The sequence below is a fragment of the Cynocephalus volans genome, chromosome 9 (genome assembly GCF_027409185.1).
Source record: "Cynocephalus volans isolate mCynVol1 chromosome 9, mCynVol1.pri, whole genome shotgun sequence".
NCBI classification, from domain to species: domain Eukaryota; kingdom Metazoa; phylum Chordata; class Mammalia; order Dermoptera; family Cynocephalidae; genus Cynocephalus; species Cynocephalus volans.
In genome coordinates this window covers 123,082,196-123,107,993 of record NC_084468.1, presented here as the reverse complement: position 1 = coordinate 123,107,993, position 25,798 = coordinate 123,082,196, and the positions used below count along the sequence as shown (strand labels likewise).

General features: G+C 34.2%; 1 protein-coding gene across 3 annotated transcripts in view; it reads right to left on the bottom strand.

The window, feature by feature from the left end:
* Nucleotides 1–240: 240 nt before the first annotated feature.
* Nucleotides 241–25,798, bottom strand: part of NAA15 (N-alpha-acetyltransferase 15, NatA auxiliary subunit) — a 74,045-nt gene continuing 48,487 nt past the window's right edge. For 2 of the 3 annotated variants that reach the window (XM_063107808.1, XM_063107806.1), the window contains exons 13-20: nt 25,418–25,546; nt 23,867–24,080; nt 16,817–17,010; nt 12,369–12,477; nt 11,086–11,184; nt 5,847–5,993; nt 4,808–4,905; nt 241–2,997 (exon numbers count right to left, since the gene is read on the bottom strand). In XM_063107808.1, the coding sequence (XP_062963878.1) occupies nt 2,797–2,997; nt 4,808–4,905; nt 5,847–5,993; nt 11,086–11,184; nt 12,369–12,477; nt 16,817–17,010; nt 23,867–24,080; nt 25,418–25,546 (1,191 nt within the window). In that variant the 3' untranslated portion in view covers nt 241–2,796. The remainder of the gene's footprint in view (nt 2,998–4,807; nt 4,906–5,846; nt 5,994–11,085; nt 11,185–12,368; nt 12,478–16,816; nt 17,011–23,866; nt 24,081–25,417; nt 25,547–25,798) is intronic. The other variant, XM_063107807.1, reaches the window with a different exon arrangement.

Below are 25,798 nucleotides of genomic sequence, written 5' to 3'. Positions count from 1 at the left end.
AATACATCATGAATACAAACACTGTGAAAAACAAGGGCCTAATAAAGCCGATAGAAAAACTATTTACTAACATTGGCAGTACTTTTAGTCATGCTATTATAGATCACATTTTATTGATGTGCATAATAAATAGATACAGAAAAATGTTAAAAATGTATGACTTAACTATCTAATTAAAGCTGAATAAACTAACCTAGTCAGATTTTAGTTTATCAATGAGAAATGACAAGAGTAGCTGGATATAAAGAAAAACAAAAAGAACTTTACTTTCCTATGTAAATACAGGTCAAGGGACCCTTTCTTCTCAAAAGGGTTGATAACACCAGTTCTTAGCAATAAACATAAGGCACTTGTTTAGATTACAACATCACTGCATTTTTTTTCCACTTCTTTTCTAACCCTGTTTTCCCCCCACAGTATCATTTGAAATTAATAGAATGAATGAGGCAAATGTGAGATGATCCAGTTGAGACTATCAGAGCAAGATAATACAGTACAATGTTTTAGGGGTGATGTCAGGACATAAAATGAACCCAGTCAAGGTCCTCTGACACCAGACAATGTATCCACTATCAAGTAAACCTGAAAGAAAATAAAAGATTTATTTAATAGTTCCAGTAAAATTGGGTTGGAATACAATATACATGTTGGGAATTTAGCTCCTCATGGGTGGCACCTGCATTAAGAGTTCTGAGTACTTATGAATATTCATTCTAAGACGATCTACATCATTTGAACATTGTCAAGACAGATAAATTTCAATATACAGTAGAGTTTAAGCAAAATTCACACATACACCCCCTATTATGGCTGGTGTCTCCTCCAAAAACCTCATTAGTAATAGAGGTAGCACTAGTGTTCTTTCCCAATAATAAGAACTTCAGTTGCCACTCATAAGAGAAATTGAAAAAAAGTTTTGTTTTTTTGTCATCTGTTAAGATGTTCCTGAGTCAGGGCCAGTTAATAAAACATAACAAAGCACTGAAGTTCAGTTTGCACTTTTCTTTACATCACTAAACTGTTAGACTAGGATATGGAATGCAGGTCATGTACTATGAAAGGTTGGTTTTTAGCACAACTGTTCAGTCAGTAAAAGGATCAGGTCTTTTGTAAATTCTCTTCAGAGTATACTTTCTATAAACTAAAAGTACCGTAAAAAGTCAATTATATATACAACTGATTCATTTTACTTAATCTTATTTGATCAAATCTTGCAAATGCAATGAGAATATTGAGCCTGAGACTAGTTGTTAGTGTACAGGTTTAACATGTTAAGGCTCATTTTTCTAATCAAAATAGCAGTTTTTAATTTTCCTTTCAAATTATGAATTACATTCATAGTACCTGCCACCATCCTAGCCCTCAATGAAATCTTAATGCAGGAGCAGCATTCTACTTTGTTATGGAATTTCTCTGACACCAGCACTTAGCCCTTTCTAGAAAGCTCCAATCTGCACTAGCCTTATAGCATATTACATTGCCTCTGACTTGCACCTCTGTTTCCACCTGCATATTTTCATAGAAGCCCAACACAGATTAGTTGAAATATTCACACAACTGTTTTTCAAAACAATTTATTGCATCATATTTGGTACCTTATGTTTGACAACAAAAAGGAAATTACATCTGTAACTGCAGGAAAAAGAAGCTGGTCTGTTATTGGAAAAAAAAAAAAAAATCTTGGGCCCTTTAAAAATTACAAAGTCTTGGGCTTGCCTGAAACAACTGAGCAAGAAATATATTCTTAGAAATGTAGGGCTTCAAGTATTACAAACCTGTGACACTGTGGAAAAATTCCAGAGGTATCTAAACTGCAGCACTTTTTTTTCTGCATATCGTGAACAAGGCCTGCTGAGGTTTTTAACTATTAGTCTCTTGATCAGTCATAGAATGGTAGTCAGAAGTTCTGCTCTTTAACGTCAAGCCATGGTAGATTTTCTTTTTTTCACTCTTGGGTGAAAAATTCATGCTTGCTAATTAGTTGGTGCCACATCACAGTGCATTTGGTTCTTGCATTACAGTTTTAACAAGTTTGGCCAAAACAATGCTGAAGGGTTTTGCATTGTTGTTTTAGTTCTTCAAGTTTAAGTTAAAATTGAGATTGTTCCAACTGGTTCCTTCAGTTAAAAACTGTGGTACAAGAACACCAAACTGATCATGTACAGTGAATTTTGGAAACACAATAAGCGTTTTGAATACCTTCTAGGTTTCTTATAATTCTGCTTGGTATCTATATGTCCCAGTTTCTACAACATCAAGCATCTGTTGTAGATTTCTCTGTAAATAGTGATTCACATTTCATACTTCCTATGGTCAGAATCAACCCCATAACAAAATCAGTCAGATGCTAAAGCCCCAACAACTCTTTGTGCTCAGTGAAAGAATCCAGTGCTAAAACAGCATTTATGCTGTCTGAGATATAGTAAAATCTCACAAGACAAATTTAAAGTAATATTTCTGCCACACACCTGCTTTATTAGCTGTAACAGCCTCCAGATTTTATATAAATTAGTTTAAAAACATGGGTGGGTAGGTAGGAATAAGATATGGTATCTTTTTTTAACACCCTCAATTTTAGCAGCTTTTAATTTTTTAAGAAACTGAATCTATATCCTGTAATGTTAGATATTTTATATATACTTTTTCAGCAGGATAAAAAACGTAAAACACTATTTGAAGGCAAGAACATTTACTCCTCTCATTCTGTGTAAGTTAGAGCAATGCAGCAGGTGCGTGACAAAAATATTATACACTAGATATGGTCCAAAGTCATCCCATTTGTTTGTTTAATGATGTTCAGATTTCATTGGCCAGTTCTTCAGTTTCTGCAGAACTATCTCCATTAACTGTGATCTTCATATCCTCTTCATATCCAGGAGGCATGAAAGCCAAAGCATAAGGGAAAAGCTTATGACAATTTGCTCTATAAACTTCAGCAGCTTCTTTACAGTCTCCTAGGCTACCATCACACAAGGCTTCTAATACCTCCATACATGTCTATAGAAAGAAAATAAAAGTCACGTTATAATTTGTCCAGAGAAAAGGTTTTTACTGTGAATTTGACATTTCAACATCAACAGATTTCAAAATTAAGGAATAAATGTACAGTCATGCATCGCTTAATAGGGAAACATTCTGAGAAATGCGTACTTAAACAATTTTGTCATTGTGGGAACATCACAGAATATACTTACACAAACATAGTGGTATAGCCTACTACACACCTAGGCTATATAAGGCTACAAACCTGTACAGAATGTTCTTGTACTGAATACTGTAGGCAACTGTAACACAGTGGTGTTTGTGTATCTAAACATACCTAATACAGAAAAGGTAATGCCTTGTGCTATGACATTACCACAAAGACAGCTATGATGTCACTTAGGCAACAGGAATTTTTCAGCTCCATTACAATCTTATGGGACCACCATTGAATGGGGGGTTCTACTGTTGACCGAAATGTTGTTATGTGGTGCGTGACGGTACACATTTAAAACATAAATGTTTTAAAACAAAAACATTTACTCCTTCATATACATTCCATAAGAATATTCAAGACCTATCTTAGCCATTTTTCAGAACTACAGGGTTAATACAAAAGGATAAACAGGGACAAATATATAAACAGGGATAGGACTAAGGTGAGACAAGCAGATGTACAAGGTGCTATATCTGAAGAGGCACTCATTCCCAACAAGTGCACAACCCTGCGTGCTAACTTTACCTTGGCCTAGCCTGGCCCTGTGTATAAATGTCAAAATTTACAATGTCAATTACTGCATTATGGCCTTTTAATTTTTTTGGAGGCTTAGAGCCAGCCAGCAAAATCAAACATAGTTTTCAAATCTTACATTAAAATCAGAGAGCATCTTAAGGCATGTCCAAAAACTAAGCAGCAATGGGTATCTCAAACATGAAGTGATTATATAAAAAATTGGTTCATGAAAACAAATAATTCTTTTAACCGAACCCCTAAGTAAGTCTACTTCTTATATCTTTAAATAGCTAATGTTGACTTGCATTTCTCATGCTTTCTTTCTTAATCTTTTCACTTAGAAAACATTACATTGTTTCTAGATACATAATATTCTACAAATCTTACCAGGCTACAAAGGACCTTGAATCCAAGTTCTAATCTAAATGATGTGTTAATTAGCAACCAACAAGTCCAATTTTTCTTCCTTAAAGATACTGCCTTCATTTACTATTAAATGAATATATTTAATTGTATTTCAGCAAGCATTTTTTTATCTGGCCGATTATAACACAAGGTAACTTGTCCTTTGTTTTAAAGTCTAAACCAAAATCTGTATTTTGCAACACATCCTTATTATCTTTTACTAATACTTAATCTCATATGGCATTACAAGCTATAAAATGAATATTTTAATTTAGCCCCTGGTAAGTACATCTTAAATATGTCAGAATCTTCACTGGGACCACTGCTTGCTCAGAAATGCCCAGAAATCCAAATATGAATTGAAATCCAAAAATAATTATGGAACATATATATGATTTTACTAAAACAGTTTCCTAAAAAAGTTATTCTAAGTTACAGATGTGAACCTAGGTACCAAATGCCAAGTAGTCTGGTGTGCATGCACACATGTATGTACACGCGCGCGCACACACACACACACACACACACACTCTTAAATAAACTTAAGTTTCTGACGTAGATTCATAATGGTTTGGAGAACAGCATGCCTAAGTGACAAAATAATTATTTCTCTTGGTTAAAATTATTCTCCTGATGAGAACAACAATGTTAGGTATTCTTACAGAGAGATTATGAAAAACTCTTTACCTGGAGGTTTCTGTTGGTGAGGGATTCATCAAGTGTTGTTGCCAACTCTACAGCTCGCTTCTGACTAGAAGGATCTAAATAATACACCATTTTGGCAGCTAAATGAGAAGGAAAAAGGAAATCTGTTTTGTTTCAAGGTAAAAACATCTTGCCCTCTACCCACTTAAATATAAAATGCACGGTATATGTGCACACAGAGTGTGGCACACTTTACTAAAAAATGGAAATATCCATTGGAGACACCGTTATTTAAAAAATTAATCCTGAGAGGTAGACCAGAAATAGCCTAACTGTCTAAAATAGAAGAATGATTGACGTACATTCTGTATATATACCCAATAAAACATAATGTTTACGTAAAATATGCACAGTAAGAGAGACTATAAAGAAATACAAATATTCTAGTAATACTTGTCTTTTGTATGGTGGGACTGTGGATAGTTTTCTTTCAAAATAAGCATAATAATTTGGGGGTTGAGGGGAATACTTTATTAAATGCAGAAGGTGAGAGGGGAATACCTAACCTCAATGGTATGAGCCAAAAAGCTAAATTCACGATTCCACAAAGGTATATACAAAGCTGCTGGGCTTCTTAGCCATGTAGTTTAAAACCACACTACTAAAGCACGACCCACGTGGTCTCATAAAGTCAGACTTTGGCTCACAGGCAAAGACCCTTGCTGTAGACTTCTTGTTAACTGTGAGATGGTTTCAGGTGTTTAGCATTGTCAACACTGATACCTACATAAACATGAGAAACGGAAAACAATGGTCACATCCGAGTGAATTTTAAGAGCACAATGATGGGAGAAAGAAAAGAAGAAAGCAAGCAAGCTCCACCTCCACTATATGTAATATACATTGAAATTCAATTATACTTGCTTTTCTGTAATACCCATGCTGAACCAGGAGAGATGACTCTAGTAATAATTTTGTGTTAAGAAATTTAAATGTGTAAACTTATCTTGTCATTGATCCATTAAAATAAGTACTGAATTTGCTTTAGAATACTAAGAGAAGGACAAAATAAAGTGATTACCTGATAATCTGTGTGGCAATGACTCAGAATTCCTTTTCAGAAAAGTTTCATTAAAGTTCTTTGGATTCGTTGCTCCAAAAAGACGATTCATTTCTTGTTTTAATACTGTTCTAACTGTATCAGGTAAGTCTTTACTTTCACACACTGCTGAATAAATTAAAACAAACTCTCTTAGCACTTAGATACTCTGATAAAGTTTGTAGGAGTTAAATTATCTATTTGATGAGGCCAACGAAACATGGTATTATATGCAAAGACTAGATAAAACCTACTGATAATTCAACATTTAATGAATAGCTTACCTCTATAAATTTAAAGAATATATGCAGAACGATCCAATGATTGTTCTAAAGTCATTCAAAAATTTCATTGGCAGAGGACTCATTTACAGAAAGGAACATGAAGCAAAATGGATGACAAAAGATGTCATTCAAGCCTTCTAAGTCCCTAGAGTTTTCCCCCTCAACCTTAAGGTCTACAAAGCAGAGGCTTGACAGCATCTATCTGATAAATAATGGCGCAGCAAATATATAGTGCTGAAGACAACAGAATTTTCCTCACCTTCCCCATCTTCCTTTATACCCAGGCACATTTGTCAATTAAAAGAATAAAAAAAAACATGGTTGACATGGTTGACTTTATTTTCTGGAACTATGTGAATTGAACTAATCATTACGTAATAAACTCTGAAGGATTACCAAAGAATTTTCCTATAATAAATACACTGGAGTCATTATATTCCCAGGCCTTGAGATTTGGAGATGGAAAAAGCTGACCCCAATCCCTCTGGATTGAATCCAAGTTATGTTCTGCTTCATTGTTATTTTGGTATAGACAGACACAGACAGATCTGGACTTGGACAAGTCATAACCTCTCTGAACGTATTTCCTGATCTACAAAATTGGGGTGATATCTAACCTAGAAGGATTATTAGCAAGGAAAAGATACTGGGTAAAAGTGCTAATTAAATAATAGGTATTCAATGAATTATTATTATGATTTTTGTCTGTTTGAAAACATAAGATTTTCCTTATGATTAGGAACTATGGTGGTGGCCTTTAAATTTTTATTGCAACCACATGTTTGTACTGTGACAAGTACATATTGCATATCCCTAAGTTACGTGAAGCAAAAGTTTCACAAAATACTACGTGCAACATATGCTGATATTTTCTAATAAATAACTGATTTCATTATCCCACTAATGGACCATTACCCTAAGTTTAATAAAACATTGAACATCTAAGCTATATATATTTTTCCTACACATAATTATTAATTAAGATTGCCCTTTGTTGGTTAAAAAGCATTTAAAAAAACCTGTTCTATAGAATTAGGTGGTTCAAATAAATAAGCTACTAGCTAAAGAATTTAGATTAACCTCCATTATATTATGGCAGTACTTTAAACTTGGTTTTGGCAATTTATCAATACCTATTTTTCAGAGGGAAGCAGGATCAGAGAGAGAAGAAGGAAGAAAAGCTGTAGAAATAGGTTACAACGAATTACAATAAACATTATCTCCAAAAACATAGATCTTTTATAATGTAAAAGTTATTTCCATGGGCTTTGTTGGTTTCCCTGAAATGCTTTCAGAATACTTTATATGTAGGTAGAAAGGTAACTGTATAGTTTACATTACAGTTGGGGGTAGGTGTTCTTTATTTTTCATTACCTTGCTTTCCTCAAATTAAACAATCTCCCCAGAAAAATTAAGAAAAAACAGCTTAAAAAAAAAAGCCTCACAAATTTAAAAATATATACATATAAATTTAAATAACTCCCAACTTCATTAATAGCTGTTTCCCAACATTTCCTCATTAAGTAATTCACAAAAAGTTGAGACCCACTCAGTTTTCTCTCTTAAATCATGTAGATTGCAACTGTAATTTCCAAGATATCAATTACCAAAAATAACAAAAAAACCAAAAATTAGAATGGCCTATGGAATTCTGTGTAATAAAATTTTACCTCTACCTTTAAGAAAAGAAGCCATCTCAAATGTCACAGATTTATCAACTGACCTATTACTGCTAAAGACTAGTGGGTGGAAAAACAAAATCAATCTAAAAATCATTTGAAAGTGATAAGACGGACAATATTGTGGTCTCGGCAAAGTAAAAAAATATCATACTACTCAATTACCTTCCATGATAGAGTGATATCTTGTAAATCAATGAAAAGTAATAACTGATGGGGTTGTGTGGGTGGGGGTAAAGAAATAAAGCCTTCCCTAAGGGGCTGGCTTTATGTATGTATGAATGTATTTATTTATTTTCCTGGCAGGTACAGGGATCAAACCCCGGACCCTGGTGTTACGAGCGTCATGCTCTAACCAACTGAGATAACTGGCCAGCTCTAAGGGGATTTTGATTTGGGTCCTCTGACATTATAAAATTGAAAAAATGTTTTGTTCATACTGTTAGCTTAATAGCAGAATGAATTAAGTAATCACCAATGGTTAAAAGCCACACTGAAAAGGGACCTGATTCTTAGGAAAAGGAGTTGCCTTGGGTTCCCAGGCTAGCTGGCACTGGGAAACTAATAATTTGGGAAGGAAAATAACAATAACAATAATAATAATTTGGGAAGGAAATATATTTTGTGAGAGATGATGACTACTCACTACTAGATTATATAACACAACTTACTAAGCGAGCATCACTCAAAATGGCAAAATAAATAATATTAAACAAGGCTTAAATAACTTAATTAATAATTTAATAACAATACATAGTATGCAAGGTTTAAATAATAAATAATATATGAGAGTATAAAAGAAGGTCTGAGAGGAAAGTACAGAAGAAAAATCTCTGCAGATAAAAGAAAAATGAGGTTGTACAAAAGAGAGGAAAAAGATATAAGACTCACTGTGGATCAAGACTGCTAAACAGTGCTAATTTTAAAAGCATGTAAGAGAATATAAACATGTAAGGAAATAAGTCAAATTGAGTATATAAGCTCCTATCTTTCACTTAGCACTGACCAGAAATGTAATTTAAATTGCTATAAGCCCTACAACTTCAAAAGAAAAAAAAAGAAAAGAAAAACTTAAAAAAGATATCAAATCATCTTCATAGTAAGAAAAAAAAAAGGAGGTGTGAAAGAAAGTGGTCCTATATGGTAAATAACTTCATGTGGCATATAGTAATTACATTAGTAGCATAAAACATATTCTGGAGATTTAGAGGGTGCCAGTAACTGTACTACAATGAAGAAGTTTCTACAACTAATAAAATAGGTGTGGAGGCATTATTTTTTTCTTGTATACTCCACAGAAAGGTGTATTAGTGAGGGTTTCTTTGAAAGTTACAACAATATAACTTAACCTGACAAATGAATTCCTGAAAAATTACTTCTAAATTAAATATATTTTTTAAATATATTTTTTAAAGTACCAAATACATTAAATAAACCCTTGGGGTTTATTTTATATATCTGCATTTTCACAAATGTCTTAATGGTATACCTCTGTTCTTAACAAAGGTAATGATAAATACCCAACTTTTTTTGCCAGGGGTGGGGTGGGGGGTTGGCGCATGCAGCAGGGGCAGGGTTGGCCAGTAGGGGGATCCAAACCACTGACCTTGGTGTTACTAACACTGCTCTCTAATCAACTAGCTAGCCCCTACCCAACTTCTCAGGCTTTTTATTTTATTTTATTTTGCAGCTGGCCAGTTATGAGGATCTGAACCCTTGACCTTGGTGCTATCAACATCATGCTTTAAAGGCTTTCACAGAGATGGTCCATCTTTATTACTGCAAATAATCATGACCTAATTTCACTGCTTAAACTCAATCAAAATAAGAATCACTTTGTAAAGTCTTTTCATGACGATTTTAGCTGAACACCTATAGCAATGGGCATAGCCAACATGAATACTCAATAATTCTAACTAATTAATTCTAAGCCTATGTGTATTTTAAAACCAACTACTGAAAGAATATAGTCATGTTAATCAATCCACATACTTATTACAAGCGTGACTTTTATTCCATATTTCAAAAGAAAGTCCCTAACTCCACAGGATTTATATATTTAACAACCTTTCAGGAAAGAATCTAGTACATAAAACAAAGTATGTGAAAGTGTGTGTTATTTTAAAAAATACTTTACAAGTATACCCTCCAAACTGAGAATGGACTAAAACTATCATTTCTAGTCTTAATTTTCTGGTTCAATTATTTCAAAGTTTTTTAATGCCAAAAAAAGATTAAAAAGAAATAAACTTCTTTATTTTCTCTAAATACAGCAATTCTTGCTTTCTATTTTCTATAACGTGGTTACATTATTATTTTCAGAATTTTAAAAAATTGAGGGAAATGTTTCTATGGTTCAGTTTCTATAACAGGAATTATTTTTTGACAAGCATAAATATAATTTAAATAAGGCTTTACCTTTTCTTGGAAGTTAAAGCAATGTTCTTCATGGGACAATTTAGCATTTTTAAAGTGTGATTGGGATGCATGGTCTAATTTCTCATTTTTATATAATGTATGGAGTCAGCAATGAAATAACTAATTTATAATATTATTTCCAAATTCTGTAGATTGTTCTTTTACTGGTTCTACTTCTCTTTCTCCAGTCCTTTAAAAATCAAAACAACCAATAACAATACTACCTGACTACAAGAGTACTTTATTCTAGTAAGAAGAACAATATGAAGACCTGGGCTCTAGTCCCTGCTTCATTACTAAGTATTTACATTATCTAGAATAAATAGTTTTATTTAGAGTAAAATTCCACCTTTCAGGCTCTAAAATTCTGTAGGTCTACTTCACATTAAAATTAATATATTGATCTCTCTAAATATTTGAAAAGTAGATGATTTTTTAAGTAACAAAAAATCTGAAGAAGCGTGCTAATTCAGATGTACAAGACAGATAAGTAAGGAGAAAACTAGTTAATTTCAAAGACAGTCTTCCATTATTACAACAATTTACTAAGAAGATTTACATAAGTAAATATGATCCAAAACTTCAACTTACATGTAACTTTTAAGAAACAGAAACAAAGGCGATTCTCAAATATGTGGACTAAACAATTCTATGTCACCATAGGTAACATTTGTAGCCTTAAAGACTTTCATCACAAAGAAAAGAGCCTTAATTTTCCCTCAGCTAATTTAATATGTAACAGCTTTAAAATGATTGAGTTTACGATGAATTTGTACAGATCATTTATACAGTTACTATCAACTACTGTCATCAAATAAATAATGGAAAACCAAAACATACCAGTACTAAAGAGTCGAATCATACACTCATGAAGCCAAGGATGACTAGAATCAATAGCAAATGCCCTCTTCACTGACTGTAGCATCAAAAGAAACTTTTCTATAAAAAAGAAAAAGTAAGATATATTTTGATCAATTAATAAAATAAGATGCCCTAATTTGGAGGGCAAAGACCTTACAAATAGAAAAAATAAACTTAGAGTCAATCACATCTAAATTGCAACGTATGATTGAAGCAAACGATTTTCCTTCAATTAGCAACATTAGCTAATATTTTTCACATAACATTCTTTAAGAAAAAATACTTTATATAGAAAACTTAGCATTCAGCAATATTTGAACTAATGCCATATAAACAAAGAAAATTTGAAGCCATTTCATTTTCCAACCTCCTTTAATCAAAATAGAGATGTTCCCCACTACTCAGAATACTTCATTGTGTACGCTTGAAAGTCTCTCCTTTCTTGTATTTTGCGAAATGTAAAATAGCTTCTCTTCTACCTGGCTGTTTCTCTCCTGTCAATCCCTGACTCTTCTTCCCCCTCTAAATGTAGTGTATTCACCAAGGTTGTTTTCAGTCATTTTTTAATCTCTCTTTATGTACCCCTACTCCCATCCCCCATATTTCCAAAGCTTCAGTATTGTTTCCACCTGTTCTATGGAGATTTGTACTTGGATACTCAGTCTACCTCCATGTTTTATCTGTAACTACCTCTTCGTTAAGACTTCCCTAATTTAGTACCATTTTCCAAATATCAAAACCCCAGGCTCTTCTGATAACTCCTTTTCCCTTGCCTCCAACAATCAGCTAAAAATACTGCCATGCCCTTTGCCATTATCCATTTCATGCAGTGGATTCCAAATGATGGGGCTCTTTAGAGGTTAGAACAAGGATAAGAAGCCAATTGAATGGGGCTTTAGATTGCCTTTCCCCTCTTTTAGTGGAGTAGCTTTTGTTATTTTATACTTTGGGGTTTCATTTTAAAATATTTCTTAAAGGGGAGCTGTATTAACTGTTAAAAAAGAAGTCTGAAAATTAATGGACTATTTATTAAATACATTATTTTAAGTTATAATAATTATGAAAAATAGAAAACACAGTAGAAAAGATTTTAATCATTCAAAATTCTATGAAGAGACGTCTCCTCTTTTGATCTATTTCTTCCCAGCCACTTCTATATTACACACCCATGTAAAAAAAAAAAAAAAAATACTAGTTGTGAGGCCATCAGAGTTGGGTGAAGAAATACAGCTTTATCAGTGCTACTATACCTAATTGCCTACCTTTCCTAAAGTAAATCTCAAAGGCAAAAAGATGAGTTTCTATCTTGTTCTTCACCAAGTTCTTCAATGGTGTTAAAAATTTAATAGCTTCTTCCAATGGAGTTTCAACCTAACAAAAATAAATGACATTATACACACAAAGTAAGATTCTTGGGCAGTGTGATTTTATTTCTTCTATTAAAAATACCTTTTTTTATTGTAAAAATCACTTACCAGTCAACCTGAAAAACAGGGTGAACACCTGAAAAACATTAACCTCCGATGATCTAAACAAAGGGGATTCTGAACTTTAGAACTCTTAACTTATTTTTTTTTTTTTTGTCTTTTCGTGACCGGCACTCAGCCAGTGAGTGCACCGGCCATTCCTATATAGGATCCGAACCCGCGGCAGGAGCGTCGCCACGCTCCCAGCGCTGCACTCTCCCGAGTGCGCCACGGGCTCGGCCCCTCTTAACTTATTTTTAACCACAGATATTACATTATCTCTGAATAAAAACTATTCAACAAGAAAGAAGTAGATAAAACAGAACTAAGGAAAGAAAGACAATAAGAGAAACAGGTCAGATATCCAAGGGGAAAAAAAGACAGAAGAGGGATGTGAAATAAAATGAAAAGGGGTATGAAGGAAACTGTACAGAACATTACAGAATGAGTGAATGTTCCTTATAATTCAAACTAAGTAAAATATACTCAAACTGTTCAGAATAAACAGTACATTACACATTCTGTCTTGCTTTGTTCCTCAACAGTCTACAGGAATTACTATTTATTCAAATACCATACTAATGATGAGATGGCATTTGAAAAGATTTTTACTTATAGAACTCTGTCCCTACCATCCTCTATTAATTATATAAATGTAATATTAATTAATACTTGTAATAATTACTAGACAGGTGTATTCTCTGTCTGCATTCTATATTTGCCTTCTCTCATCATATTTACCTTGAATGAAAATTGGATTTACCACATTTGTCCAACATGTCTCTGCCAGTACAGTAATTACAGTTTCACCACCACAACTTCTGGCAGGAAAATTATTCCACAGCATTAAAAAAAAAAGAAAGTTAAGAAATGAAGTGATGTCTATGGGATCCACCTTGTCCCAGAGCATTAAGCAGCTAGCCTTATAAACAATAAAATAATCCATTAAAATCCCACCTACAGTGCCAGCTGGTGTTACTTTGAAGTATACATGCTCTACACCAGAACAAGAAATCAATATATGGCACTGTCACTCTAATAACTGTAGATTCAGGAATCAAGATATAAGAGAAAAAATAGGGGCCTTCATAAGTATACCTTTTTTATATATTTCTAAATATTTTGTTTCTTGTACTCATGACTCAATGTTCTACTGGGTTGGAATTTGTGGTACACAGGGGAGAAATGTTTCTACCAGGGAAAGGTAAAAACCTGGGAACTAAAATTTCCACCCAGCTACATCAAGCTTTTCATGCCTACTGGGGTATAGATTGAATTGAGGGCCACTATATGTTGGATATATGGCTGCTGTTACAGTATGGAAACAAGAAGGAATATACAGAAGGTGAACCAATATAAGTATTACATTTAGTAAAATCAAGTACTTGAACTTGGAGAGAGAAAACAGAGAAATTAATTCTGTCTGCAATTCTAATAAACGAGAACATATGCTCCCAAAGGAAATCTGGGTCTGTTGTTCCCACATGTAGTCTCAGTTTCTGATGTGCATCTCACAGTTAAGATTTTGTCAGGGTAAATCTAAGTGTTTAAATATACGTACATAACCACAATAAAGTTAACCATATTCTGCATTTACACATACATAATGTAGTACAGAGTTATATATACAAAAGCATGTAAACAGGAATGAAGTTCTAAAATCACTGCTAAAGGGGGGAAAAGTTGAAACTACCCTTGAAAATCCCTTAAATTAAAAGGATAGGCAGGTAGATATAAATATATAACGAGTTTGCATTATGTGTATGAAAACCTCAGAATCACCAGCATCATCACAAGTTCATACTGAGAAGCACATAAAAACTGAGACAGACTAACCAAATGGCAGTCATACCTCCCGTCTCATATTCAGCTGGGGTCTTAAATTCACTGAGTGAAATATCGGCTAGAAGTGCCAACATTATATTTTTCCTTGTTTCTTAAAAAAAAAAAATTACATTCAATCATTAAAAATTGAATTTACCTAATTAAATGCATGTAGAAAGGAACTGCATTGTGCTTGATGGGCAATTTAAGACATCTGCAATTTAAGATGTTTAATCATATGCAATTTTTAAATATATAAACTGACTTAAAATCTAATCCCTATGTTAAGAGGTCTCATAGCCCTTGGAAGGAAGGTGTGTGCATACAATAGGAAAAAAAAATTAAGTTCAAATGCTTGCTGACTGAAGGCAAGGAGGACTTTAAGATGGGTGGTACATGAGGGAATTCATAAATACCAACTATCGCCTCTCGGTAACTTGGAGAAAAAAATAATACAGTTTTTACTATGACCTCAGATTTTATACTCAGTTAACTGAATATTAAAACTCACTAACTAAATCCCTTCCCATTTTCCTTTTCTTCTTAACTGGAATTACTGTTAACTTAATAATGCTTTTATTTTATATATATTATCCTGAACTGGTGACACTAAATTTGCCATTTATCATATGGAAGAATACTGAAATACAAGATGAAAAACAACAACAAAACCCACTATAGACTGTAGACCCTGACAAGCAGCTTTTAAAATAGCCTACAATGCCATTCCTAGTTATAATGGCTTGATGTAATTTGGCATTGCCACCATGTTGTGGATAAACGTAAGTATGGATGCTATTAGATAGGGGCATCTTTGAGGAAGTAAGCCTAACAGGTAAGAATAGTATGTACTAAGGAGCAGTTCATGAAAAAGGGTGCCTTCTACTAAGCTCCTTCCAAACAAAGCAGTCAGAAGCATTTCCTGTAGGCATTATTTTGTTCCGAGACTCTACACCTTAGCTACAAATAATTAGACCACAGCTTGACTTGTGGCTCAAAGGCAACCATTATAGTCTGGACACAAGGAAAACCACAGTCTATAAGAAAGCCTGGTACAACAATTCTGCTCTGCAGAGGTACTCTGTTAAAGTGACGAAATCCAAACAGATTCTTTGTTTAAGAACTATACAAAGACATGAAAAGTTATAAAGAAAAAAAGTCATTAAGGAAAGTCATGGGATAAAGGGAAAAGCAAATATACATAGTGATGGCGGCAGGCAGGCAATGATGGTGGTAAAAGCAATAGTAATAAAGAAAGTTTAGGCATAAAGATGGAAGGCCCCTAAAGTTGATGTTTTGCACTGAATTACTTTGCAATTCTCCATGAGGCCTAAAAGGTTGATTTTCTGTGCTTCCTTGTTTCCCCGTGTATTCTTCCAATAAACTTTCAACAATAAAAAGGTATATATAATCGTTGTTCCCAGCAGGTATACAATTATTTGTAAAAAAATGTCAATATATATATAAAAAAAAAATGTCAATATATCCTTGTGAAATCTAAACTAGATTTTTCTATATTTCTTATAGCAATATTACCGCATCTGTGAGATATTACTGTCCACCTGTTCTGGCATAATTCTAAAAATATTCTCCAGCTTTGTTTGGTATTATAATTTTCCTTAGTTATAAAGCAGCCAAGGAAATGATTTTGAATTTTTAGTTACTAGTGAGGCTAAAATTAAAGTATAGGGCAATGTGCTTACTTATATTGCTTTTACATAATAAATTATGCAATTAATTTCACATGAAACAGGAAGATGTCAAGGGTCAAAAGAAAGTGCATAGGTATGTCATTAATCAAAATGGTTCATATAATAATAAATACCTTGGTTTCAGCTTAAACCAAACAGCAGATTAGATTCTGGCTTGAAGAAAATACTTAGGGAATTTTAAGATATTAGGTTCAAATGGGGCCAGCCAGTTAAAAAACAAAACTATAAACTGACAACATGGGTAAGCGAGAGATACAGATACAGTTCTCTGTTTATAGCAAGTTCCATTTAGCCTAGATATAAAAACTTGCATGTTATCATTTAAAACAGAACCTAGATGCTTTACATACATATTTTCTCTAGTTCGAGCATATTTTTCTTAGTCCCGTTTTATAGATGAGAATCAACCAGCAGAAAGGTTAGACAAAGTGTCCAGGAGCACACAGTGAAAGTGTAAGAGCTGGACCCAGATACGAATGACCCAAAAGCCAAAATTTTTTCCACTATACTATACTCTGGACCAGGATCATTACTTCAAGCTTCAAATGTGAACTATGATCAGAAACAGAATATTGAAGAAAGAGGACTAAAAATTAAAATGATTTTTGGCTCTAAAATCTATGATCACATTAGGCAAATAAGACAATATAAAAATGATAATAGCTGGTCATGAAATTTCACTCAATCGTACCAAACACTATTAAGTACCTTGGCCAGTTTCTCAGGGATAAGCTCCTCTTTCGGACCTCCAATTTCCTCATCATCATCATCCTTCTTCTTTTTCTGATTTCTCTGCTGCTTTTCTTTTTCTGCATTTTTTTTCTCTTCTTCTATCTGGGCTTTCTTTTGAGCTCTTCTTTGTTTGTTACGTAGTTTCTTTAACTCTTTATCAGACATGTTTGCTGTAGGCAATAAATGTTAATGAAGTTATAAGCATAATGAAATTATAAATATGTTAATCAGATTAGCAATTATCCACTACTACTGTTTAATATTCCCATACAGACTCCCATAAGAAAATACTGCATAGTATCCATGTAAATGTGCCTATGTGTACCTAGCCTTTTAATGGTTCCACATTAGTTAGTGAACAATGTAACCTCTTCAGAATTTCTTTTTGGAAATCAGGTGGGATATGCATGGCAAAGCATGAGTTCCTCCAGCAATATTAAACTACTTGCAATTTTATGAATATAACAAGCAGTTGCATATCTCTGCAAAGGACTATGCTCTCTCTTAGTTATGTCTTCTCTAACCTGGCCAGTTATTTATTCTCTTCTCTGTGCTGCCTCTATGCCTAATATATTCTGCTTGTCATAATACTTTATTTATACACCTGTCTCTCTTTTAGACCTGATGGAAGAGACCCTGCCTTACTCATAATCTCTGTATTATCAGGGCCTAGCAGCATGCCAAAACATAACAGAAAACTCTCAAATAATTGACAGAATAAATGAATAACTCTATGGTAAATTAAAAACTTGATATTGAAAACCAACAATATCCTTGGAGGTATAAACTGTGGAATGTCTCAAGAGAAAGACTGAAAATAACTAACAAATACGCTATAATAAAGTGAAAAATGTATATTGTTTAGATTTAACTCAACAAATTTAAAACCTACATGCTCAGTCAGCATTTATTTGCATAACACATGTTAACATTAAGAAATGAAAAAGGTGGCCAGTTAGCTCAGTTGGTTAGAGCATGGCCTTGTAACTCTAAAGTCAAGGGTTCAGATCTCCATACTTGCCAGCTGCCAAAAAAAGAAATGAAAAAAAGTCATTCCAAAAATACATCACTACTGAGGTGATTTCAAAATATGCACACAAATTCTTCCTTTCAAAAGGCACAGTCTATTTCCCTTCCCCTTAAATGTGGTCTATACTTAGTGACTCACTTGTAATGAACAGAATGTACCAGAAACAAAGGTGTGTAACATCTAAGATTAGGACGTGAAAGCACTGTGGATTCCTCCTTGCTTTCTCCTGGATCACTCAGAGGAAGCCAGCTGTCATGTTGTGAAGAAACCCAACCAAACTCATTAAGACCTATGTGGCCAAGAACTGAGGCCAAGAGAGTAAGCCACCTTGGAAGCAAATCCACCAACCCAAGTCAATCCTTCAGATGCCCTGGCTGACATCTTGAGGTAAGGGGATCTTAAACCTCAAGTTGGTGTTGTCAGGACCACGCTCTTCCAAGTGAGCCTTGACAGAGTTTCCAGTTCTACTCCACATCCAAATGGCTCAAGCTGGTGTCCAGAGATAAGAACTTACAGGCATCTCTCCCGCCTAGCAGACTGGGCTCCCAACTTCCCCACTGCTACCTTTAAACAGACCATTCAGGAATTTATCTTGAACTTAAGGTGACTCCCATATTTATACTCCCTTATTTATACTGCTAATTGCCATGCACTTTTCTCTGTCTCTGCCTGACCCTTCATTCCTGCCTCAAGAGACACAGGGATAGTGGAATGCTCTCCTAACACAATGTACCCTCCCTGGTCAAGATCTGTAAGTAAAAAACCTTTGAACTTATTTCCTATTGTGATGTAATGAATTTATACCTTTCATCTAAAGAATTAGGGACTACCCCAGGCCAAGTTTTCCCTGGGATGCTGGGGAGAACACAAGGTTGACTCCCAGCACCAGAGCCATCACCAGGGAAGCATAAACTGGACACAGGTCAGAAAAGAGCTACAAGGGCATCTGCCAGTACTAAAAAAATTTCCTGTGAGAGGGACCCTCTGGTCACAGTCAAACAAGTAGGCATTAGGCCATCTGCCATGAAAAAAAAAAAAAAGTATCCCATGTAAGGCACACTATAAACACCCACGTTCAGCTCCCCTTTGTTTCCCATTAGGGCAGGGCTGCTAACTGCTCTAGCACTGGAACCGCAATTTAGCTGGTGGCTCTCAAAACAGTGGCCACCACTTGCATCCTTCCTACATGCTAGGTATAGTACATATGTTATTTTCTTTAATGTTCTCAACAAACTCATGGACTAGAGTGTAATATTTTATGTATGAGAAAACAGGAAAAACGACAACTCCGAGTGATAATAAAAGGCAGAGCAAGGACTTAAATCTACTTCGCACTGACTCCAAAGTATAGGTTTTTTCCACAATGTTATGCCAAGGGTCAGCAAACTTTTTCTGTAAAGGGCCAGAAGTAAGTATTTTCAGCTCTATAAGCCATAGGTCTTTGCTGCAAATAAACTCAGCTGCTGTAGTGTGAAAGCAGCCATATGTAATACAAAAACGAATGGGCTTGGCTATGTTCCAATAAAATTTTATTTACCAAAACAGACTGCAGTATAGATTTGACCCATGGGCTATAATTTGCAGCCTTATTCTGTATTACCTGCCACCTTAAAAGGACTCATGTCAGTTCACCATAGTAGAGTTGCCATACACAAACAGAGAAACGAACAACCACACAGGTAATTAATAAAGAAATTACAAATTCAAATCCTGTTTCTTTAATTTAGCACTAATTATCTGGAGAAATACTGTAATTCTTAACTTTACATAGCTCACTTCTGTGAGCATAAAAGAGGCTCAGAGAAACTAAAGGAAAATTCTACTCTACTAGAAGACAATATTGCACTATCTTTTAAGAAAGCACATATGTATATATGTGTGTACACACAGAAAACATCTGAACCTAGACTAGTATACCCAGACAAACATCCACACAAGAAGCCTAAATAAAAGAAATCTGACCATATAAAGACTTTAAAGTCCACTGAAAACATAAAAACATAAGAAAAAAAAGATAACTTTTCAATCAAATAAAGGGTAACTACAAGAAATTTACTGTAAATATCAAACTTCATGGTGAAACATTAGAAGCTCTGCCTCTAAAGATAAAAAGGCAGTAAATACACTACTGTCCCGACTAATCAGCACTGTTTTAGCAACCCTAACCATGCAATAAAACACGGGGGGTGGGGGAGTGAGAGAGGTAGTTATAAAAAGGAAAGAAACAAAACTACTACCATTTACAGAATAACGTAATAGCCAACAAAGAAAATTTTCAAAAATCAACTGAAAAATGACTAAACCTAATATCAGAGTTCAATAAGAATACCCACTTGACATACAAAATATTGTACCATATTGGAATATTGTAATGGTAAGAAGTACACATAGGAATAATGATGACAGTAAATTTGTCAGATTTATGTACAATTATACTAAAAAATAAATAATCGACATATGCATTCTGGTATGCAAAGACTCAATATTATTTAAGGCCTACCCCACCACTCACTCCCAAATAGTACTCTGTATGAGAAATGCAATTCGAACCAAAAACTCCATAAGAAATTTTCCAAAAGACAAGCTAATTCTACAATTTGGCATGTATTATTAGTCCATTTGTGTTGCTATCACAGAAATACCTGAGACTGGGTAATTTATAAAGAAGAGAGGTTTATTTGGCTTATGATTCTGGGACAGCTGCATCTGGCATGGGCCTTTGGCTGCTTCTCCTCATCGCAGAAAGTGGCAGGCAGCCAGCAGGTACAAGAAGATCACACGGCAAGAGGAAGCCAAGAGAGTGAGAGAGAGGTGGTGCCAGTGTCTTTTAAGCAACCAGCTCTTGTGGGAACTAACCAAGAGAGAACTCACCCACTACCCCTCTTCCCCCAGGGAGAGTATTAATCCATTCATGAGGGATCCGCCCCACAACTCAAACTGCCACACTGGGGATCAAAATTCCATATGAGTTCTCGGAGGACAATACATTCAAATGCCATCAATGCATAAGCAAAAACCTGCATGTAAAACCATGAAAATTCTAAAGAAGATACAGTATTAGATTAAGAGAAATAGATCATACAAACAGAAACAAACTTGTGTATTGATGTCAACATCATGCAGTTTTAATTATTATGTCTTTATTGTTTTAATATATGTTAGAACAAGAAACCATGCCCACAACCCACCATGTTACATTTTCAGGATTTAGTTCATGATAAAGGTGGCATTTTTAAATCAGTGGGGAACATGACAACTTATTCAATAAATACTGTTAAAGAGTTAGTTTATTTGCAGGGGTTGGGGGGAGCCACCTTCCACTTCACATCATATATAAAAATTAACTCCAGATAATTAAAGACCCTAATGTAAAAATTACGAAACAGAAGTATGAGAAAAAACCAAAGATATTCATAAATATATTTTTAATTTTGAAGTAGAAAAAATTTTCTAAAACCCAGAAGCCATAAAATATAAGACTAAATATTTGATCTCATAAAAATTAAAACTTTTACACGATAGATACCCACCATAAATAAAGGTAAACCCAAATGACAGCAAGATAATATAAATACGCAATCCAATATAACAAGAATTAATGTCTTGCACACGTTTAAAAAGAAAACTTTTTTTTTTTTTTTTTTTACCAGTAAGGGGATCGCAACCCTTGGCTTGGTGTCGTCGGCACCACTCTCAGCCAGTGAGCACACCGGCCATCCCTATATAGGATCCGAACCCGCAGCGTGGGCACTATCAGCACCACACTCACCCGAGTGAGCCACGGGGCCGGCCCCCAAAAAAACTTCTAAAAATCAAGAAGTTTTACAAAAGTGGACAAAAGAAATGAACAAGCAATTCACAGAAAAAACTCAATGTCACATGAAAATATATGCAGCTATTCCACTCCATTAAAAATCTAGGGACTATAAATTAGATATTTTGCCCAACATAGCAAAAACGTAAGGAACCAATAATTTTCAGAGTTAGCGATAGTGTAAAATAAAAGACAATCTCAACACAGTGTTGGTGGTAATAAAAACTGATGAAACCTGTGTGGAAGGCAATTTGACACTATTTCAAATTCTCATACCCTTTGACCCAGCAATTTCCACTTCTAACAATCTGTGATAAATAAATACGTGCATAATGATGTATAAGGACATTTATATAGAAATTTAATGGTAAAAAGAAATCCACATAGGTTCCTACATAGCCATTAAAATGTTAATGGTGGAAATAATCATGATGATAAGATGTGCCCAGACATGGAGCAGTATTATTAACTGGGGTGGGGAGTGGAGGGTTTGGGTTTGCCTGATAGTGGGTATGATATAATCTCATTTATGACCACCCCCCCCCAAAAAAAACAACAACCATGAAATGTGTGTGTATGATATATGTACACAAAAAACTCAAAATTGTAATTGTGCATAAAAGAACTGATTCTTTCACACTGATAACTTCTGGAAAGGAGATGGGATGGGAGAAAAGTGAAAGGGGATTTTCATATTTGCAAGCTGTATTTCTGTATTGTTTCAACTCTGTATAATTAAAGTTAATTGTTTATTATTTGTATAATTTGGAGGGAAGGCAGGAGGATTGAAAAGAAAGGTAAACAAAAGAAGCCAGAGAGTCATAGCTCTCAACTTTACTGTAAATTGTCCAGCAGATTCTTCTTATTGGCATTTTCTTTCAAGTTGAAGCAACACCAACAGGTAGAAATAGATTCAAGTAAAATCTGTACAAGGTTTCAATGTGTGACCTTAGAAAATTCTAAACTGTCTTTTGGCAACAGAACGTAAAAAGTAATAACAAATTAACAAAAGGATTCAAAAGCTCTTTAGCAGGAGGAAGGACACAGGAAATAACCAACCCTATCCTCAAAAGTGGAATAAATGATACTTAAAAAAAAAAAATCTGACACACTTTTTATGCCCCAATTCCCACAACATGTTTGCCATTAAGTCACAAAATATTTGGACATACAATTAATTTATATCCTTCTACAGAGGAGATCACTTTCATTCTGAGATTCTTTCCTAAATAACTGTCTAGGGAAGACTTCTCCCTAGTCATCCTGACACTCTGCTATAAAAATGGCACATTAAAAACAGGTCAAGGGATGAAGTCACTGTGCAATTTTCCAAGGTTAATTCCAAGCTGGCTTTTAATGTTCAAGCAATATTTATCTTTTAGTAGGTTAACCTATAAATTACAATTAAAAAGAAAAATAACTAGTTACACTAACTGCCAACACTAATTATGTAGTTAGCATTTATAGTAAAGTAGTTAGCACTTTATAGTATTGGGTAAACCAGATCTTAAATGTAAAACTCACAAAATTCAAACTGCTCAAATGCTAATGACCAGTTATGAATTAAATTCTTGTTTAAAAAAATTATTGTTTTGAAAGTACAAAAGTAAACAATATTTTTTGCTGTTTAGAGAAATTCATAAAATAACCACAATTTTCTAACCTTATATATAACATTTTCCCAACAAGATGCTCAATAAAAATCTATATTATTCAAAAACATAAATACACATACTGCTGTAGACTGGATGCATGCCCAACCTCACTGGGACTTAATCCCCACTGTAACTGTTGAGGATGGGAAATACTATTATGATAATTGAAAGGTAGGGGCTTGAAGAGGTAATTTAGATTCTGAGGACCATGACTAGTGAATGGATTAAAAATGGTGGTCATGGGCATGGTTCTGAGGGCTTTAAAAGGAAAGCACATGAAGACATTTTGTCTCTTTGCTTTGCCATTTTCGCAATGTGATATTCTGCTGTCACTGTCGCCACCACCAAAACCCTCACCAGATGTATTCCCTGCACTGTGGACTTCCCAGCCTCTGAAACTGCAAGCAATAAATTTTGTTTTCTTTATATATCACCCAGTTTCAGGTATTTTTGTTATAAGCAACAGAAATGGACTAATACACATACACACACCACAGCAAATAGTAAGAAATCTTTGAATACTATACCTGTATCAGCTTCACGTTCTTTATTCTCATCTGTAAGGGGGTTGTCATGAAGCTTCAAATAGATCTCTATAGCAATTCTTGCTGCCTTGAAATAAAATGGATGCTGTCGAAGTACATCTTCTAGTTTTAATAAGTCCACATATGATCTAAGGGTAATCTTCCTCATGCAGTATGTATGAAAGTCAAACTGGTCATCAGTGATTTCTATAAAATGCTGACAAAATTATCTTTTTATTATTATAGCGAAGTACAGCAATATCTAAGAAAACTAAAACATCAAAGGCCTGGAATTACTTGTTTCTCTGGCATAAAAAAATTAATATTAAAAATTGCAATCACTCAATATACTTTGCATATCAAATAAGCAAATACAGCTGGCCATCACCTAGCACAGGATAAAACATATTAGGTGCTAAATTATTTGTTGAATAAAAAGGAAGTACAATGCTTTAAAATACATATATAAACACACTATATATAAATATATATATTTCCTTAATCATACTTAACGCTATTATAACAAATCAAGCATTATTTCCTAGTACACATAATGGTACAGTGCATTAGATTCACATGTTAAACACTAAGTTTTTATATTTAGAGCAATCTGCAAAGGATTATAATATATATAGTATTCGTCAGTTTTTCTGAGGATACAAATTTGAACCCTATGCAATGGGAGAGAAATCAGCAAGTAAGTCAAGCAACCAGCAACTTCCACATTTTAGCTAAGCTCTGGTGTTCTATACTTGACAATACTACAAACGTGAAATTAATTGTATAAACTATGTTTACTTGAAAAACACAAAAAAAGAAAAGCCAACTATTAGTGACAGAAATAAATCAAAAGTGAAGACAACTAAAAAAAACCAATGATTTTTATCAGAAAATGAAGAATTACATAAGCTACAGAAACATTGTGAAGTGGCCTTCAAAGCTTTTAACTTATCAAGGATACATGCAATTACCAATCAACCCCAAAACAAACAGGCTTCTAGGATTAATGAGCTATTGAAGAAGCAGCAGCAATTTAGGGCCAGCCCGTGGCTTGCTCAGGAGAATGCAGTGCTGATAACACCAAGGCCATGGGTTTGGATCCTATATAGGGATGGCCGGTTCACTCACTGGCTGAGCGTGGTGCTGACAACATCAAGTCAAGAGTTAAGATCCCCTTACCGGCCATCTTTTAAAAAAAAAGGCAGCAGCAGCAATTTGTTAAGAAAGGTTAAAAATCAATAAAAACACAGCCAAGATACAAAATTTCCACAAAGTTTTTAAAAGGAATTCTTACAGGACATATAGACAAGAGAAGCTGGCTGAAAACATAGCCTATAATAATTCCATTATAAAAACTGAAAAAAGGGCCAAGGTCCAGGGTTTGATCTCTGTACCGGCTAGCCGCCAAAAAAAATTGAAAAAAGTGAATACAGCTTTTAAAAATCACCTACTGTGAATTATAAAGAGGGAGAAGAGAAAAAACTATAGGATTTACCCAAAACCTTCGACATATTACAGAATAAAATGAGAAACTCACGTATATAAGGTACTTACTCTTTCAATCTCATGACATTTCTTTAGTGCTTCACCAAATTTATTCATCGCTTTATAAGCCTGGGCACACTCTGTCTGGAACCACATGCATTGCATTTCATTCAAATTCTCTACCGCGGACGTTCCTTCCTATAAAAAAATCACATATATTCAAGACCATTTCTTACTAAATATATCATTCCACCATAGGATATAAAAAGGCAAAGGTGGTCGGCTGATTTAAATTCTTTCAAAATAATTTTTTTTAACCATTCTTAGAGTAAGAGGGAATCTTTAATATGTGAAAGAAACTGAAATTCTCTTTCTAACCATTAATCAAACAAAAGGTCTACCTAATTGGGGGTAGGGATTAACAGAAGAACACTAACACATAGGTAACTC